Below are 19,495 nucleotides of genomic sequence, written 5' to 3' on the forward strand. Positions count from 1 at the left end.
ACAGCTCCAGGCCAAGGCCTTTTCTTCACGACCTCCAGCAGCTCTCAGGGTCATCAAGCCTGGAGACGTCCCAGAGCTGACAGGCCCTGGCGCTGTGTTTTGATTAGCCCTGCGTGGTGCTGCGGTTAGGTCACTGGAGGTGTGGGCAATCCTCTCCCAAGCTGCCCTCCTGTCCAGGGCATTACAGACCTCTCACAACATGGGCCCATCCAACTTCCTTTGAAGTTACATTGTGGCCCCCATGCCATCTCCTCCATGCTCCAAAGCCAAGTTTTTAACCGATTGACACTGGACTGCCTGCTACCCCCAACACCCCATGTCCTTCCCTACCTCCCTGTCCTTGCTCAGGCTCTTTTCTGCCTCCCTCTTCCTTGAACTCCTTTGCTGGCAACATTCTATTCATCTTTCATGGTCTATTACGAGCATTGCCTGCTCTTCTGTGTCCTCCCACATTTTATTAGGATTAGTTTCCTCCACTGGACTATGAGCTCCCTGAGAGATGTGGCCACAGGGTTGAAGAGGACAAGCTCTGGAGACAGAGAGGAGTTTAAATTTTAGCCCTACCACTTGCTGCTTGTGACCTTGGGAAAGGTGTTTAGCCACTCTGTGCTTCACCCGTAAGATGGGGATAATAGTACCTACTCTACGATTGCCATGAAGATGAGATAAAGCATGTGAAGTGCTGAGAATTGAGAACTGAACTTGGCACATGCTATTATTACCTGTGTGCCTGGCCCCTGTAACAGGGGCATGAATACTGCACTGAGCGCTGTGGAGGCAGTTTGTGGATGTGGATACTTGGACCCAGGGCGGGGGCGGGGGAAGGTCCATGTGTGATCACTGAGCAAGTACAATTGAAGGATGTGATTATGTAACTTAGGAAAATTTCAAACATACACAGAAGAGAGAATACACAGAAAATGAACCCATGTACCCAGTGACCAGCATCAACCATTACGTACTCACAGTCAGTCTTCTTCTGTTTCCTGCTCCTTGCCCCCTCCCCAGTCCACATACTGGATAATTTTAAAGCACATTGCAGCCCGGCCGGGTGTGGCTCAGCGGTTGAGCGTCCACCTAGGATCCAGGTGATCGGGGTTTGATTCCCGGTCAGGGCACATGCCCGGGTTGCGGGCTAGGCAGCTGATCAATGACTCTCATCATTGATGTTTCTATCTCTCTCTCTCCCTCTCCTTTCCTCCCTCTGAAATCAATAAAGATATATATATACACATATATATACATATATATATATATATAGCACATTGCAGATGTGAAGAATGCAATTTTATGCTTTACACTATTAAAAGAGCTTTCAAAAAGGAAAAACATAACTATTTATTATCCTAATTATGGCTTGTGGCTTGTGACCTAGAAGAAGGTGGCATCATTTCACAGAGGGAAAGGTTAAAGGGAGGCTGAGAGGTCAAGGGCAGCTGAGGGCTCTAGGATACGAAGCCAGGGATCCTCCTAGGAATCTGGGAAGGCTCATGGGTCTCATACAGCTTCCTCAGAACACTCCCCCAGCCCAGGGTCTAACTAGGTCTTAATCAACTTTGAGCCAGCTTGAGATATCCCATCTCAAAAATCAAATAATAGTGATCTTTTCCCAATTCAGAGAAAAAAACACACCAAGTTAATGAATGGAATTCTCAATTCCAAGTTCTCCTCTAGTAGTTCCTTAAACCTTATGATGATCTCTGCATCCATTTGTCTGAAACTGAGTGCTGGAGACCACAGAGAGAGTAAACAAACAGTGGAAAAGATTAATGGGAAACCTGGAAACAGCTGACCAGGGTAATCTGACAGCTTTCTGTGGACACGTCGGTGCGCATGGTTGTGATTCTGTACTGTGCAATATAACACACCTTCTGCTGGGAAAATGGATCCTGCCTCATGCTGAGATACTGAGCAGCACCAGGCCTTCAGTCCTGTGAATGGGGCTGTCTCTCAGGTGCCCCGCCACCTGGCAGGAGCAGCTGCCAGCTGCACATAGGGTGAGGGGGGCAGAGCCAGGTGCGCTGGGGCAGCCTGCCAGGGACTCGACGCTCTAGCTAAGCGCCAACGCACAGTGGGCAGCAGAACTTACCAGGGAGGGCAGTGCAGCAAGCAGGCTGGGTCCGTTCTGGGGTTGACTCAGAAATGAATCTAAGCAGCAAACAAATTCTCATAAAAGAAATTCCCCAGAATAATTTGTTATTGAGCATCAGGCCAAGACAAACAGCAAGGTTGGACATTTTGGAAGCACAGGCCTCTTGGCTCCCTATCACTGTTGGTATCTGCGCTTTTGGTGACTGACACAGCTCACGCATCGCAGAGTTAATCCATCAGAATACACCCAGGGGCTCACGTCCGTTCTGAACAAAGCCCTCTCAGGCTGTGACCCTCCTCGCTGCCCTGCCATCTGAGCACGAGCTGCTGATGGCCCCTCAGCGTGGGTACTTACTCTGCTTTCTGGAGCAGTTAGGTTAGAAATGGGGAACCTGACTCAGGGCCTAGGGTGTAAGGGAAAAGGGAGGTGGAAATTGACTTTAAAAGGCAATCAAGGGCGTTGCCAATCCAGAGTTGAGGTGGGAACCTAAAGGAGGCTCACTCTTCTCTCTTTGATCACCCAGGCCGGCCTGTCAGGGTGGAGTCAACTCCTCTGCCTCCCTGAGGGATGGGGACCCGGTTCTGGTTCCGGGGCTACCTACGCCTGGAACTGACCTCTTGGGGATTGCTGGCCTCCCCCTGCTTTTCTCGCATTTGAGGCCACAGCTCACTTGAATTATCAGACTGGATGACAAGGAAAGACACAGCACACAATTTTTAAATAATTTTATAATTTCCCGATGGATTTAGTTTGTGAATAAAAAAGAAAAAAAACCGAACAAAGTGTTTACAATAATTATCAAGGCAAAGTTGACTATAACACAATTTCTTTGTAGTGTCATTATCCTGTCAGTAACTCGACTGTCCACACACACACACACACACACACACACACACACACACACTTGAAGGCAGCGGGTGCATTTGCATCACAGACACCACCATTGCGGCTGCTACTGTCACCAAAAGGAACTCAAGCTACAAGGAAACAGTGCCCAGGGCCCCTCAGCTCCTCACTAAAGTGCAGCACTTCTCTTCTGGAACAAAGGGGCGAGCGTCCCAGGGGGACCTGTCCCCATCCTGAACACCCAGCCTGGTGTGCAGGCAGGCTCGGCCGGTCCTGCGCGGGCAGCAGGCAGAGCGGGCGGTGCACTGCCCTCAGGTGGACACGCAATACTGGTGTGGTGTGGAAACAGGGCTGGGCTCAGAGGGCTTGCTCTGGCCCAGGGCCCGATTCCCTGGCTTCAGCAGGGTTCACTTCCTTTCCTGACGACGGCCTCAAGGGGGCCAAGAAAGGCAGCTTGGGCCCCGGAGATCTGGGTCTAAAATTCTTAAAGGGAAAGAATCTAGGACTGACGCCAGAAGGAACTGAGATCTGAGGGTAGCTCATTCACCGGGACTGCAGGCGCTGGGCTGGCCAGTGCCCGGCCCGTGGTGGATGGTCACTGGATGATATAGCACCAAGTGGGCAGGAGAGAGGTTCTGTGGCCTGTGCAGGGCTGCTGCCAGGTGTAGGGCTTGAGTCAAGCCAGGTTGCCACACAGTATTAGGCACACTGAGCTGGGGCCAATGTGGGGGTGAGAGTGGTTATAGGGTCACAAACTACCCAGAGGTCCTGAGGATGTACAGGAAAACGCTGGCGCAGCTGGGACTCTGAGCCCCCGATTCCTTTTCCTCAGCAGCCGTCTTTCAGCCAGGTAGTCACCTACCTGGACTGTGGTCCCTGCGCTTCCCAAGCGGCCAGCCCAGCTGCCACCTAAGCCGACTTGGGAGGAGGGGAGGAGTTTGGCTGCCCCATAGCTTGAATTCCTTTAACATGATATTGGTTTGCATTTTTAAAACACAGCTCCTTAATTTTTCAGTTCTACAACTACTCTTTAATATCTTAATAATCTCAACAATGGACACAATGTAACTGCCCGAATTCTCTGAACCACACAGACAATATTGACAAGCAGAGAAACAAAAGAGGAGGTGGGATGGGACAAAAACCCGCTCCCCCCCAAACCAGTCCCTAAAACCACCTCTCCTCCAAGAGTCCGGCGGAGAATACCTACATTAGGATCACAGCACTCGCTAAACACACTGGGAAAAATCAGGAGACACTTGGTTACAGTTTTGACACGAAAAAGTTTGGGAACAGTTTTTGCTTAAAAAGAGTAAAGACAGCCATTTTGTTCAGAAGGATTTCCTTTTATGTGTTTTCTTGCCCAGGTATTCTCTTAGTTCACACGGTGGAAAACTCCAGATTCTTTTAAAACGTTTCTTTAAATGGTTGAAGTCCCTGTCCTGAGCGCCCAGGGCTGGCAGGGACGGACGAGTGGGCGGCCTGCGAAGGGCGGCATGCCGCCTGCCTCTGCCCGCTTCCCACTGCCTTCCCCACCGTTCTGATGTCTGCAGGTGGGAGATGAGGCGGGCAGGCAGGCAGAGTTACTGATACTGCGGACACAGGGCTCGCTGAAACTTAGCAAGTGTCGTGTGAGGGTCACATTATATGTGGTGACAGATTCAATTTGCTCTTTCCTCAAAGACCCTGAGGATAGCCACTGGGCCTACACGTAAGTAATGGGGTCAAACAGGAGGGCAGGAGGGCTCTGGGATCAGCGGAACTCTAGCAGCAAATCCAAATGCCAATCCTGACCATCAACAGGGGAGGGGTTAGTTTAGCGGTTGACTAAAACTCTGTGGTGACCTCCACTCCCTTCTCTCTCACTCTGAGGAGTGGGTGAGCCAATGAGCTTCTCATGGGAAACCAGACTTTTATTGACAGAAGTGTCAATAGTGGCCAAGCCACACTGCCACTATTGACACTGAAGGTGGTCTCGGGTTCAGTCTGCCTTATTAGTATTTTTAAAGCCCAACTGAAAGAGAGAAAAGAACTTAGATCTTCTTTAGATTGTAATGTACAAGGTTAAAGGTTAGAATTGAGACAGATTTCAGGATTCCCACTCTTATTTCTTAATATGTTAAAGACCATTTAAAGTCTTTTCTATTTCAAATGGTATCCAAAGTCCTTGTAAATCTCAATTCAGATACTTCATCAAGAACTCAATGAGTACCTGGGATAGAGGTATATGAGATGAAAAGTCACACTGTATTTCTGCAGTCATGCGCTCCAGGCTGGATTCCACCCTGTGCCCTTTATGATGCCTTCATTTGGGGTACAGGCCTTTAGGTGTTAAGGGGGAACTAGACTTACCAATGGAATGGATGAATTTGGTGAACGTTACAGGCAACCTGCAGTGAGTTTTCAAGGCTACATACAACACGTTTGGTAGTAGCTGAGTGACCTTTTACAACCTTGAATACCATAAGAAGGTCACAAAATGTATGATGGGAATTATGCATTTAGTAAATGCTGGCTTGATGAATGTTCTAAACTCAGTAAGATACTTAAACGCTAGAAACTTTACTGACTTTGCCCCTATAATGTAAATGCAGGTCTTGTTCAGCGTTAAACTTTAGCCAGAGCCTAATTAGTCTAGGACCAAACAGTCCCCAGAACCATTTGAGATACTGGGAAGGAAGAAAGATGCCCTGCTATGGTTCATACAGGCCAGAGAGACGATGTCTGCCCAGAAATTTCCTTCTCAGAAGCCCTTGTCCAGAGGACTTCCATAAGGTTTCAGAGGGAGAGCAGCAGGAAGGGTAGAAATGAAAAGGGGAAGAAGGTGCAGTAAGTCATGCAACATGTGGGCAAGAGTGGCAGGTACTGTATCTGATGGTAAAGGCTGATCAGCGGGACCCTGAGAGACCTGGCTGAGGCCTTCCCTTGCCAGACCAGCTAGACCACAGCCAGCCAGTGCCAGGCCCGGGCACTTCTCTGGGCATGGCCTCCTCTGCTTTCTGTTCTGCTGTAGTCCCGGGAAGGCTGTTATCTTACCTCAGCTCTCTGCATTATGGTATTTAAAGTGAGACTCTAATACTCCAGCCCTAAAACACTGGGGGCTATCTACATGATTTACGGGCAATGAAGTAAATAAATGGAATTGAGGTAATTGACCACAAATGACCACCACTTAATATCTAACCCCTGGCACCCCAACTCCGGCCAGCCTTGCTATCAGGAAGCATCTCAGTAAGAAGTTTATGAGCAGAGTTCATTTAAACCTTTGATAAGGAACACTCTACAGCTTCTCAGAGGGGAGACTGTTTTACAGCACAAGTCAGGGCAGCTGGAGATTTGACCATATAAGTTAATGAGACAGTCAAGGCTTGCTGGTGGGAAGATACTGAACTGATGGCCGTGATGACTTTACAGGAAGCATCAGATTCTTGGGTGAGTAACTGGGGAAGGGAAAGGAGAAAATGCAAGACAAAGGCATTTAGCCCAGCAACTCTTATCAGAAGATGAGTGTCTGGTCAGGTGTCTGGCCACAGAGGTCGTCAAAGGCCTACATTTGGTTAAGTGGTCTATTTCTTGGTGTCTGCTTTTTTATGACTGCCATTGTCTATGCTTGGGGAAAATGCCCTTCAAAATGACAATACCTTCAAGTGAATTTGTAACTTTGAGGTCAATGTTCTGATTTGTGACACAGAGTTGGCCAAGGAAACACTATCCACTATTGTTACTCTTTCAGGGTAAGAGCAATAAACAAAAGTCCTGAATCACCAAATGGGATCCTGCAGGCAAGTAAGTGACTCAGTCCTCAGCCCCCAAACCTATCAATTTCATTTTAGTAAGAAATGAGAAATGCTGATTTGTGCAAGATTTTTCTGGAAAAGATACCTTCTGTTAAGATGTGGGGGAAGGTTATGCCTTTTACTACTTTCACTCAAGCAGGTATGTCTCATACAACCCTTTACACCTCTCCCTCCCTTTTTTTAAAGTATGAGTGCCTAGCAGTAGGCATTTCATAGTCTTTGAATGAAAGAATGGAGGAAGGAATGTGTATGGGATGAGAAACATTCATTTGTGTGAGAGGAGGTTCCAGGCAATGCACAGGCTAAGGTTCTAGGAAGTGCAAATCAAGAGTTACGCTACAAGGGTGGAGATGGGTCATAAAGTTCAGTGACTGCGGGGCTGCAAGAGCTTGGAGCACTGTGGTGGGAAGGCAGAAGCATTCTTTGGGGCTCAGGGGCCTGATGAAAGAGGTGTTCAGGAGAAACCAGCCTGACCCTGAGGAATAGTCACTACCGATGCAGAGCTGGCGGTGACAGCGCCTCATGTCAAACCCCTCTTCTCTTTCCATTAGAGATATATGACCTAAGAGAAAGGCCAAAGGTCTTACACGAGGGTGACTGGAGGGAGAACTGTTTGCACCATCCTCTTGCTAACTGGTTGAGGAGAAGAGCACGCGTGAGCGAGAGGGACTGGGTGGGGTGGGGCGTTAGTGTTCACCGAGCCATCGGGAGGCCTGCTTGCCACTCCCCTGCATAAAACACTGCAGATGAAAAGTAAACAAAAGGGACAGTAAAAGAAGAGTCGTTTTTCTGTTTGTCCCTGTTCTCTCTTTTCCCCTCTCTCTTTTTCTAATAATATCTTTTTGAGATTTTTTTTTTTTTAATCCTTGTAGGAGAAAGCACCTGTTGTGATATTAGGACACTCAGCTCTCTTGTCCATGGGAAGCATTCTCTCAGTGTGTTGAACTCCAAGTAGATTCCAGATTTAGTTCTCACGTCAAAAACAGGAGGTATGAGGCTCCCCACTCCATGCTCCTCTGTGAGGGCAGAGCCACCGGCTTCCAGAGTTCTCCACTGCTGATGACTAGATGGTGGTTCTTCGTGGAGACTTGGCCACTTACCCACCCTGGACATCACAAAATAAGTATAGAAACAACATCCAAAGTAGAAAGGCAGAGTCAGATGACAGATGTAGAAATGGCGCTGGAATAACACTTGAAGGTAGGGTGGAGTTTGTAGTGTTTGCCCAGTGCCAAGAAGCTTCTGTGTGCCTGTCCTCATGGTTTGCTTTTCTTGGCTCCTAGGTTCACTGTATTGGGCTGCTGGGCTGGCCACTCCCGATGAAGCAGGGTCAGGATGATTCTTCCAATGCGTTGACCACCTGCTCCAGGATGTCGGGGCAATGGTCTGCTATCTTCTGGAGGATGGCATTGGCAAACTCCTGCAGTTCTGCATTGTCCCGCTCACCTTTTTCTAATTCATTCTGAAGCTGAAAGGGAAAGGAAAGGTGGATTTCAGATAAAATAAAACAATCCTATTTGCACTGAGTTAAGAATTACTGTTTATCAATAAAGAAATGATATTTGCAACAACATGGATGAACCTAGAGGGCACTATGCTAAGTGAAATAAGCCAGACTGAGAAAGACAAAGACTGCAATGGTATCACTTATATGTGTGTGGAATCTGGAAAAAAAAAAAAGTCTAACTCATAAAATCAGAGAGTAAAACGGTAGTTGCCAGGGGGCTGGGGAATGGGGGGAATGGTGGAAATGGGGAGAGGTTGCTAAAAGGGTACAAACTTTCAGATAGAAGATGAATACAGACTGAGAATCTAAGGTTAAACATGGTGACAACAGTTGATTACACTGTACTGTATAATTGAAATTTGCTAAGAGAGTATAACTTAAGTATTCTCATAAAGAAAAAAAGGAACTATATGAGATGATGAATGTGTGAACTCAATTGTGGGAATCCTTTGATGATGTATATCAAATCATCACGTTGTACACTTTAAATATATCACAGTTTTACTTGTCAGTTATACCTCAATAAAGCTTAAAAAAAAAAAGAAAAAGAAAAAAAGAGACACTTTCTATGTGAAGTCTTCCCACATCTAAATTAACAGCCAGAAGGGTAAAAGTAAATTTCAAATATTTTTTCATGAAAACAAGGTCTAAAGAAGTTAGTGACTAGTCCAAGTTCCAAGGATGGTAATTTGCAGAGCTGGGACTCCAATCTCAGCCCTCTCATTACAGGTGGAATGTTCTCCCCACTGTGCCCCAGTATCACACACACGTCCAGGTACATGGATGATTGCAGACAGGATCCTAATCTTGCATAATGGTCTCTGACCTAGGGAAACTTAAAATTTAAAAGATTTCCCCTGTTTCTATGTACCACTTTTATTCAGTGCATTAGACTACCCTACCTTAGGCCTGTTAATTTAGATACGAGGTAGTCTTCTGCTAGTTTAGAAGTATATTTCTAACTTCTTAGGCTTTCAAACACCCTCTCTGACATTCTCCTTCAAGCATTAAATTAACATTTTTTAAGGGCCTGGAATGGGTTCTTGCCCTGAAGACCCATTTAGGTTAATAAAATAGACAAAATGTAAACGGATCATTACAACCCACCATGTTAAGGGCCGTAACCAAGGCATGAATATGTTATAGGGGAAGACGTAAGAATGACTGTTTCATCCTGGAGGAGTCCGAGATGATACTAAAGGCAACATGTGATTTGGATCTTGAGAGCTGAATAGGAGTTTGTCTGGGAGATCAACGACAGAAGAGGCTTTCTAGCAGATGAAACAAGGGCAGATGCACAGAGCTATGAAAGGGCTTGGCACAGATCTAGGGAACAGTGAGATGTTCAATATGGCTGGAGCATAAGGTAAAGGGATTGGGTGGAGAATGACAGGAAACGAAGCCGAAGAGACAGGCTGGGGCCAGATTGTGTATGTAAAGCTAAGGAGTTTAGATATAATCTGGTTACAAAAACAACAACAATAACAAAAGGAAGTCCAAGAGTTTTTAAACAATCCAGAGACATGATCAGCTTCATTTTCTTAGAAGATAGCTATAAAGATAAAAACATGTTAGACTGAGTGGAAAAAAGAATATGTGAAGGGAGGTAATTGTTACAAGCCCAGGTGAGAGTTCAGGAGGGCTAAAACAAAGGTAGGGTCTGGGGACATGGAGAGGAACAGACGGACGCGACTCTGCAAAGGGAGGGCTGACAGGAGGTGGAGACAAGTGAGAGAGAATGGAGAGTCATTCTGACAGTTCTAGCTGTGGATATTAGACAAATGAGACTGAAAATACAGGGGGCAGAGCCGGTTTTAGGAAAGGAGGGAAATTAAAAACTGAGTTTAAAGTATAGTTAAACCTGTTCCATGCTTCCATATCTCAGGGCAGGGGGAGACGGGGAGGGATTAACCAAAGGACATATATACTTATATGCATAACCCATGGACACAGACAATAGTGTGGTGAAGGCATGGAGTGGGGCAGGGGCTACGAGAAAGGGGGTAATAGGGAGGAAAATTGGGAGACTTCTGTAATACTGTCAAAAATAAAATAAAATGAAAAATAAAGTATAGTTAAGAACATAGGCTCTAGAGAGGTAGGCTGCCTGGGTTTCAATATCAGCTCTGCCAATTATTAGTTTGTATGACCTGAACCTCTCTGAGCCTCAGTTTCCTCATCTGTAAAATGGGGCAATAACATTTATAGGTTATTTGAAAGATTTAATGAGGTATTCCTATAAAGTGCAGTATAATGCCTGACACATAGAAAATGGTTGATAAATGTTACTATAATTATTGTTACTGTTGTTTTTATGAAATTGGTAAGACGCATGTAGATTAAAAAGCAAAGACAACAAAGTTCTAACTATAGTGTTGATAGAATCTAGATGCTCTGAGCCAAGGATTATCACACTGCTTCTTCAAATATATCAAAAAGCTGGGAACAGATTCAGCAATCTTTTTTTTGCTAAATGTTGACAAAAAGATCAAGACATGCAAGGACTAGATTTAGACCACACTAAGTCCTGGTGCATATCAAGGCCTGGCTGTGTCGTATAAATATAAACCTCTGGAATGGGAAAACCAAGGAGGCCAGGTACCTTGTAAATACAGTCACGCAGAATATAATCTAGAAATACTGTTAAATGAAAAAGCTACATATAAGCAACAACTTATATATACGACAACTCTCAAGTATCGTCAATGGAACTGACGTCAAATCACTTATGAGGGAAATGTCAGGCTGTATTGCTTCAGATTATTCCCAAGAAAATTCTGAACTCTGGTTTATATTCTGAGCCAGATATCTGTACTTGACTCTCAACATGTCACATATTTATTTCCCATGAAATACTTTTTATTCTATTTGGCTTCAGTTAAGTAGATAAATATGAAGTTACTAATGGATACATTTTAGTTTAATAACATTTTTCAGGAGTTTTTTTGGATTTAAAAAGTATTACACATGCATTGTAAAAAATTTGGAAAAGGAAAGCACCAAGAAAAAAAATCACCTATAACATTAGCATCAGGATATAACCATTCCTATATATTTTGTCATACAGTCTGTGAGACTTTTATTATACATACATGTAATTTTAGAAACAAAATGGCAATGATATTATATAGATTTTTATAAACTGATTTTGTTTTTACCTAAAAGTATACTATAAATACATTTCCAAATCAAATCCCAAAGACTCTTTGAAACTTGGTAATTGATTCTAAAAGTTATCCTTAAGTGTAAATATATAAGAAGAGCCAAGAAAATATTTTATTTTATTTTTTAATCCTCACCTGAGGATTGATTTTTAAAATTTTTTTATTTTTTAGGAAGAAACACCAATGTGAGAGAGAAACATACACTGATTGCCTGCAGTATGCACCCTGACTGGGGATTAAACCCACAACCTAGGTGTGTGCACTGGCTGGAAATCGAACCCACAGCCTTTTGATGTAGGGGATGATGCCCCAACCAATTGAGCCACCCAGCCAGGGTCTCAGAAAATATTTTAAGACAGAAAATGATGTGGGACTTGCTCTACCAGATTATAAAACATACTATAAAAGTATACTAGTTAAAAATATTGTATTGATAAAATTTGATCAGTGGGATTTATAATATAATCAAAAGGCATTAGAAATCAATGAATATTTTAGGTCAATTGGGGCTAGTTGTATTTAGATTCCTGCTCATACTATACATAAACATAAACTTCAAGCTGGCCAAAGATCTAAATTTAAAAATTACACTGAGAATATACATTCTTCTCAAGTGCACATGAAACATTCTCCAGGATAGATCATATGTTAGGCCACAAAACAAGTCTCAATAAATTTAAGAAGAATAAAATCTCATCAAACATCTATTCTGACAAGAATGGTATGAAACTAGAAATCAATTACAAGAAGTAAACTCACAAATATGTGGAGATTAAACAACATGCAACTAAAAAACTGAATGGTCAAAGAAGAAATTAAAGAAGACATAAAATACCTTGAGACAAATGAAAATTGAAATAGAATACACCAAAATTTATGGGTGTAAAACCAGTTTTAAGAGGGAATGTCATAGGGATAAATGCCTACATTAAGAAAAAAGAAAGATTTGAAATAAACAATCTAATTTCACACCTCAAGGAACTAGAAAATGAACAACAAACAAAGCCCAAAGTTAGTAGAAGGAAGGAAATAAAGATCAGAGTAGAAATAAATGGCATAGAGACTAAAAAGATAATGAAAAAGATCAATAAAACTAAGAGCTCTTTTGAAAAGATAAACAAAATAGACAAATCTTTAGCTAGACCTACCAAGAAAAAAAACAGGACTAAAATAAAATCAGAAATAAAAAGGAGACATTACAACTGATGCCACAGAAATACAACAAGTCATAAGAGATTATTATGAACAATTGTATGCTAACAAACTGGAAAATCTAGAAGAAATGTATAAATTCCTAGAGACATAAACATTCCAAGACTGTATCATGAAGAACTAGAAAATCTGAACAAACCAAGCACTACAAGGAGACTGAATCAGTAGTCAAAAACCTCCCAACAAACAAAACTCAAGGACAAGATGGCTTCATAGGTGAATTCTACCTTACATTCAAAGAAAAATTAAAAACAATTCTTTTCAAACTCTTCCAAAAAAAATAGAAGTGGAGGCAAAACTTCCAAACTCATTTTACAAGCCAGCATTACCCTGATACCAAAAATAGACAAGGACACCATAAGAAAAGAAAATGGAGGCCAATATTTATGATAAACACTAATGCAAAAGCCCCCCAACAAAATACGAGCAAACCAAATTCAACAATACATTAAAAGGATCATACACCATGATCAAGTGGGATTTATTCCAGGGATGCAAGGGTAGTTTAAGACCTGCAAATCAATAAATGTGACACACCACATTAGAAAAGTGAAGGATAAAAATAGATGTCATCTCAATAAATGGCGAAAAAGCATTTGACCAAATTCAACATCCATTTATGGTAAGAACTCTTATGGAAGTGGGTATAAAGAGAATATATCTCAACATAATAAAGGCCATATATTACAAGGCAACATCATACTCATGGTGAAAAGCTGAAAGCTTTCCTCTGAGATCAGGAAAAAGTGGCCCACTTTGCCACTTTTATTACAAGTCTTTGCCAGAACAATTAGACAAGAAAAAGAAATAAAAGGTATCCAAATCAAAAGAGAAGTAAAACTGACACTATTTGCAGATGACATATTATATATAGAAAACCCTAAAAGGTCCACCAAAAAACTGTTAAAACTAATAAACAAAATCAATATACAAAAATCTGTTGTGTTTCTATATACGAATAAAGAACTTAGAAAGAGATATCACGAAAGCAATCCCATTTATAATTGTATCAAAAGGAATAAAATATCATGAATAAATTCAAATAAGGAGGTGAAAGACCTGTACACTGAAAACTCTAAGACACTGATGAAGGAAGTTGAAGACATGAATAAATGAAATGATTTCATGCTCATATATGGAAATAATTAACATTGTTAAAATGTTCATACTAGAGCAATCTCCAAATTCAATTTAATCCCTACCTAGCAAAATTCCAATGGCATTTTTCACAGAAATAGAACAATTCTAAAATTTGTATGAAACCATAAAAGACCCCAAATAACCAAAGCAATCTTAAGAAAGAAAAACAGCTGGAGGCACTGTGCTCCCTGATGCCAAACTATGTTACAAAGCTATAGTCATTATAATGGTATGGTATTGGCATAAAAGTGGACACATAGGTCAATGAACCAGAATAGAGAGCCCAGAAATAAACACACATACACATATAGTCAACTAATTTAAGACAAAGGAGTCAAGATTATACAGTGGGAAAGGGATAGTCTCTTCAATAAATGGTGTTAGGAAAACTGGACAGCCACATGCCAAAGAATGAAACTGCACCACTATCTAACACCATACATGAAAATTAATTCAAAATAAAGACTTGAATGCAACACCTGAAATCTAAAAAACTTCTAGAAGAAAACATAAGCAGAAATTTCCTTGACATTGATCTTGGTGATGATTTTTAGATTTGATGCTAAAGGCAAAGGCAACAAAAGCAAAAATAAGCAAGTGGGACTACATCAAACTAAAAAGCCTTTGCATAGCAAAAGAAACCATTGAAAAGACAACCTACTGAATGAGAGAAAATATCTGCAAATCACATATCTGATAAGGGGTTAATACCAAAAATATATAAAGACCTGGAGAACATTATCCTAAGTGAAATAAGTTAAAGAAAGACCACGTACTATATGATTTCACTCATGTGGAATCTAATGAATAAACTGAACTAACAAGCAAAACAGTGACAGACTCATAAGGAGAGAACAGGCAGGCAGCTCTGAGGGTGAAGCTGGTTGGGGGGAGGAGTAGAGGGACTGAGAAAAAAAGGAAAACAAAGAGAATTCATGGACACAAACAACAGTGTGGTGATTGTGGGGAGGAGGGGTGTGGGTGGACGTGGAAGAGGGTATGGGGGGACAAATGGTGATGGAAAAAATAAAAAAATAAAAAATTAAATTAAAAATAAATAAATAAAACAAAAATGTTTGAGATTGAAATAATACTAAAGAACTCATATAAATTAATAGCTCCCTCCTGCAACTCAAACGATCTCACTAAAAAATGGGCAGAGGATCTGAGTAGACATATTTCCAAAGAAGACATAAAGATAACCAATAGATACATGAGAAGGTGCTCACCATCACTAATCATTAGGGAAATCAAATCAAAACCACAATGAGATATCACTTCACACCTGTTAGAATGACTATCATTGCCCTGAGTGGCTCAGTCGGTTGGAGCACGGTCCCATACACCAAAAGGTTTGGCTCCCAGTCAGGGCACATACCTAGGTTGCAGGTTCGGTCCCTGGTCAGGGTGCATATGGGAGGCAACTTGTCAATATATCTCTCTCACATTGAGGTTTCTCTCTCTCTTGCTTTCCCTTCCTCTCTCTTTAAAAAAATCAATGAAAACATATCCTTGGGTGAGGATTAAAAAAGAAAAAAAAAGAATGGCTATCGTAAAAAAGACAAGAAATAATAAGTGTTGCTCAAGAGGTAGAGAAAAAGGAACACTTGTGCACTGTTGGTGGGAAGATAAACTGGTGCAGACTCTACGGAAAACAATATGGAGGTTCCTCAAAAAAGTAAAAATAGAACTACAGTAGGATCCATCAATTCTACTTCTGGATATTTATCCAAAAAAAAAAAAAAAAATAGCCTGGCTGGTGGTGGCTTAGTGGTTGAGTGTCAACCCATGAACTAAGAGGTCACCAGTTTGATTCCCAGCCGGGACTCGATCCCCAGTGGGGGGCATGCAGGAGGCAGCAGATCGATGTTCCTCTCTTATCTATGTTTCTATCTTTCCCTCTCCCTTCCTCTCTCTCTAAAACCAATAAAAACATAAAATAAAAAAGCAACTCTAACTGCAAAAGACATACGCACTCCCTAGTCAAGAAATGTAAGCAACCTAAGCGTCCACTGGTGGAAGAATGGATAACAAAATGTAACATACATACATACATACTACATACATACTACATACATACTACATACATATACAAACACACAGTGAAGTATTATTCGAGTTATAACTGAAAAATCTGCCATTTGCAACAATACAGATAAAACTTAAGGGCATTATGCTAAGTGAAGTCAGTCAGACAGAGAAAGACAAATACCATATGATCTTACGTGGAACCTAAAGAAAAACAACAAGACAAACCATGAAATCATGGAGAGAACAGGCTGTTGATTTCCAGAGGTAGGGGGGTGAAGGAAAGGGGAAAAGGGTGAAGGGAGTCAAAAGGTACAGAATTCTAGTTATAAAATAAAGTAAGTCCTGGGGATGTAATATATAGCATGATGATTATAGTTAATAATCCTGTATTGATATTTGAAACATGCTAAGAGTAGATTTTAAAAGTTCTCATCACAAGAAAAAAGGAAGTGTAAGTATGGGTGGTGAGACTTAATGTGATGATCACTTTGCAATCTACACAAATATCAAATCATTATATTGTATACCTGAAACTATGATGATGATGTTATATGTCAATTATACCTCAATAAAAAGTTATTGAAATTACATCATGAAAGTACTAGAAGCAAATTTAGGAGCATTTTTTAGAATCTCGGGCTGGGGGACAGGTACATGCTTCTAATTTTATATTTCACAATAGACTGAATGTTAGGATCTCCCCCTAATATATACGTTGAAATACTAATCCCAATGTGATGGTATTTTGAGGAGGGACCTCTAGGAGGTAATTTGTCATGAGGGTGAAATTTTCATGAATGAGAATATTGCCCTTATAAGAAAAGTTCAGAGAGCTAACTAGCTCTTTCCACTATGTGAGGATACAAGGAAAAGTAGGCAGCCTGTAAGCCGGAAGAAGGCCTCACCAGAGCCAGACCACACTGGCACCATGATCTTGGACTTCCAGCCTCCAGAATGGTGAGAAATAAATTTCTGTTGTCGATAAGCCACACCACACAGTTTATGGTACGTTGTTATATCAGCCTGAACTGATTAAGACAGCATGTAATGCAATTAAAGAAAGCTATAAAAGGGAAAAAAAAAAAGGGGAAATTTGAATATATAGAAACTTAAAATGATTATAAGGAGCCAGAAGAGATATAACAAATTAAAATACAAGTGATGACTTAAGAAACATTTATAATAAGACAAAGAACAAAAAGACAAAGGATTTATTGTAAAAGCGGTACTATAAATCTAATAACTAATAGAAAAATGGGGAGAAGATATAAATTAAAAACTCACAGAAGAAATACAAATGGCTAATAAGCACATTAAAAATACTCAACTTCCTGCTCTGGCAAGTTTGGCTCAGTGGTTAAAGCATCGGCCTGCAGACTAATGGGTCCCTGGTTGGATTCTGGCCAAGGGCATGTACCTCGGCTGCAAGCTCGATCCCTGGCTCTGGTCAGGGCAAGCGCAGGAGGCAACCAATCGATGCGTCTCTCTCACATTAGTGCTTCTTTCTCTCTCTCTCTCTCTCTGAAAAGCAATGAAAAAATATCCTTGGGTGAGGATTCAAAAACAAAACTCAATTTAATTAATAATGAAAGAAATACAAGTTAAACAAGATAGGGTTTTTCCCCCTTATCACATTGGCAAAAGTTTCAAAGATTGTTAAAAATCAGTGTTGGCAGGATCTGGGGAAGTGGGTGCTCTTTATACCACTACTGATGGGAATATAGATTGGTATACAATATGGTCTTATCAACCAAATTTAATTGTATGTATCCTTTGATCAAATAATTCCAGGTTTAAGAGTATGTTCTATAAAAATACCACTAAGAAATTCAAGAATGTATGCACAAGTATGTTTACCAAGGTAATATGTAAGAGCAAAAATTTATTAACAAACAGTGTCAAACAAGAGGTGAGAGAGATATTTATGCTTAGACCTATATATAAAAAATTTATGAAAGCAAAAACACAAAACTGAGCAGCTAGTTTGAGTGGCTGGAAGGACTTTCAGTTTTACTCTGTATACTTTTATACTGTTTAATACCACAAACATCAATTTTATGATAAGAAATATGAATAAAAGTATGTAATCTAAATATTCAAAGCTACATGAATTTTTAAATGTGTAATTATTATATTCTAAGATACTGAGAAGAAACAAACAGAAATGTATAAAATATTTACTCAGAAAGTATTGATTGATTTGCCAATGAAAAGGAATGAAGTTCTGATACCTGCTATAACATGAACCATAAAAACAGTAGATGAAAGAAGCCAGTCACAAAAGACAACATATTGTATGATTCCATTTTTATGAAATGTCCAGACTAGGCAAATCCAGAGTTAGAAAGAAGATGAGTGGTTGCCAAGGGCTGGGGTGAGATGGGATAATTGGGAGTGACTTCGAAGAAGTATGGATTTCTTTTTGAAATGATAAAAATGTTTGAAAATTGATTGTGGTCATGGTTGTACAATTCAGAGAACATATTAAACCTACTGAACTGTACACTCTAAATGGGTATACTGTATGGTGGGTGAATTATGTAAAAAAATACTGACTGAGTACTCTATGTAAAACACTACGTACTAAATGCCCACAAAGAGGTAAAAAGTGCTACTGCCTTCAGCTTGGTAAAAAGAGGAGGGTAAGAAGGGGAAGGTTTCTTGCCCGGGCAGTGTGGCTCAGTGGTTGAGCATTGTTGACCCAGGAGGGGGCATGCAGGAGGCAGCCGATTGATGATTCTCTCTCATTATTGATGTTTCTCTCTCTCTCCCTTCCTCTCTCTGAAATACTAATATTAAAAAAAAACATATTTAGAAGGGGAAGGTTTCTTGAAGGATGTAGCAGTTGATATCAGAGGACAGGAAAAAGGGTCATTCGAAATGGAAAAGTATTATGAGCTAATAAGGCATGGAGGAGGAAATGCACTGGGCTGTTTACTGAAGTCGGGGAACACAGGGATTTCCCGGTCTGGAGAAGCAATACCAGCTCTTCGAGAGTGACAAAGGCCCCGAGGCTGGCTGGGCTTAGGCACCATCCCTCAGAGGACCCTCCACCCCAGTCCATTACGTGGCTGCAGTGAAGCCACACCTAGGGAACTGTGTTCCATTTCAGGCACCTCATTATCAGAAAAATGGAGACAAACTGGAATAAGTTCAAAGAAAAGTGGCAGGCATGACTAAGAAGCTGAAAAGATCCTTTTATGAGGCAGGATTAGGAGAACTAAATAGTAGACCTGACTAACTGCACACTAAGGGGAGGGAATGTGATTATTACCTACAAATGTCAGGAGGGTATAAGCAAGAAGCGGGCAGAGTGATTAGCATTGGAGGAGGAAGTATAACTAAAGGTGCTGGAAAAAGATTAGGGGGACCAAAAAAACCCAGAGGTAGACTATAAGGCTATGCCTTTTCCAAGGGTCTAATGAATGGTTTGCCCAGGAAAAGGTGTTTAAAAAAATAAAGGGGATCAGAAGAATCAAAAAGTTTAGAGAGGGAACTATTCTTTCATTAGCTGCAGTTGCTTTACATCTGGTAGGCCTTCCCCTGTTCCTCGGGAGCGTGCATGGTTTGCATTTTATCTGAAAGCAGTATTAAATGTGGGCATGGCTGAGCATGGAGAGATTTCATTGGCACTTGATCCATTATATGCTAAAATTTCCTGTCTTGAAAAAAAATCTCAAAGACCAGCCTTTCTGCGAAACTGGAA

At 41.3% G+C, this 19,495-nt stretch overlaps 1 protein-coding gene across 6 annotated transcripts in view; it reads right to left on the reverse strand.

Moving 5' to 3' along the window:
* Positions 1-3,951: 3,951 nt before the first annotated feature.
* Positions 3,952-19,495, reverse strand: part of ERC1 (ELKS/RAB6-interacting/CAST family member 1) — a 426,664-nt gene continuing 411,120 nt past the window's right edge. For all 6 annotated transcript variants that reach the window (XM_081130861.1, XM_081130858.1, XM_081130859.1 and 3 more), the window contains one exon: positions 3,952-8,203. In XM_081130861.1, coding sequence (XP_080986987.1) covers positions 8,066-8,203 — 138 coding nt within the window. In that variant the 3' untranslated portion in view covers positions 3,952-8,065. The remainder of the gene's footprint in view (positions 8,204-19,495) is intronic.

The sequence above is a fragment of the Miniopterus schreibersii genome, assembly GCF_964146895.1.
Source record: "Miniopterus schreibersii genome assembly, chromosome: 2".
Taxonomy (NCBI): Eukaryota; Metazoa; Chordata; class Mammalia; order Chiroptera; family Miniopteridae; genus Miniopterus; species Miniopterus schreibersii.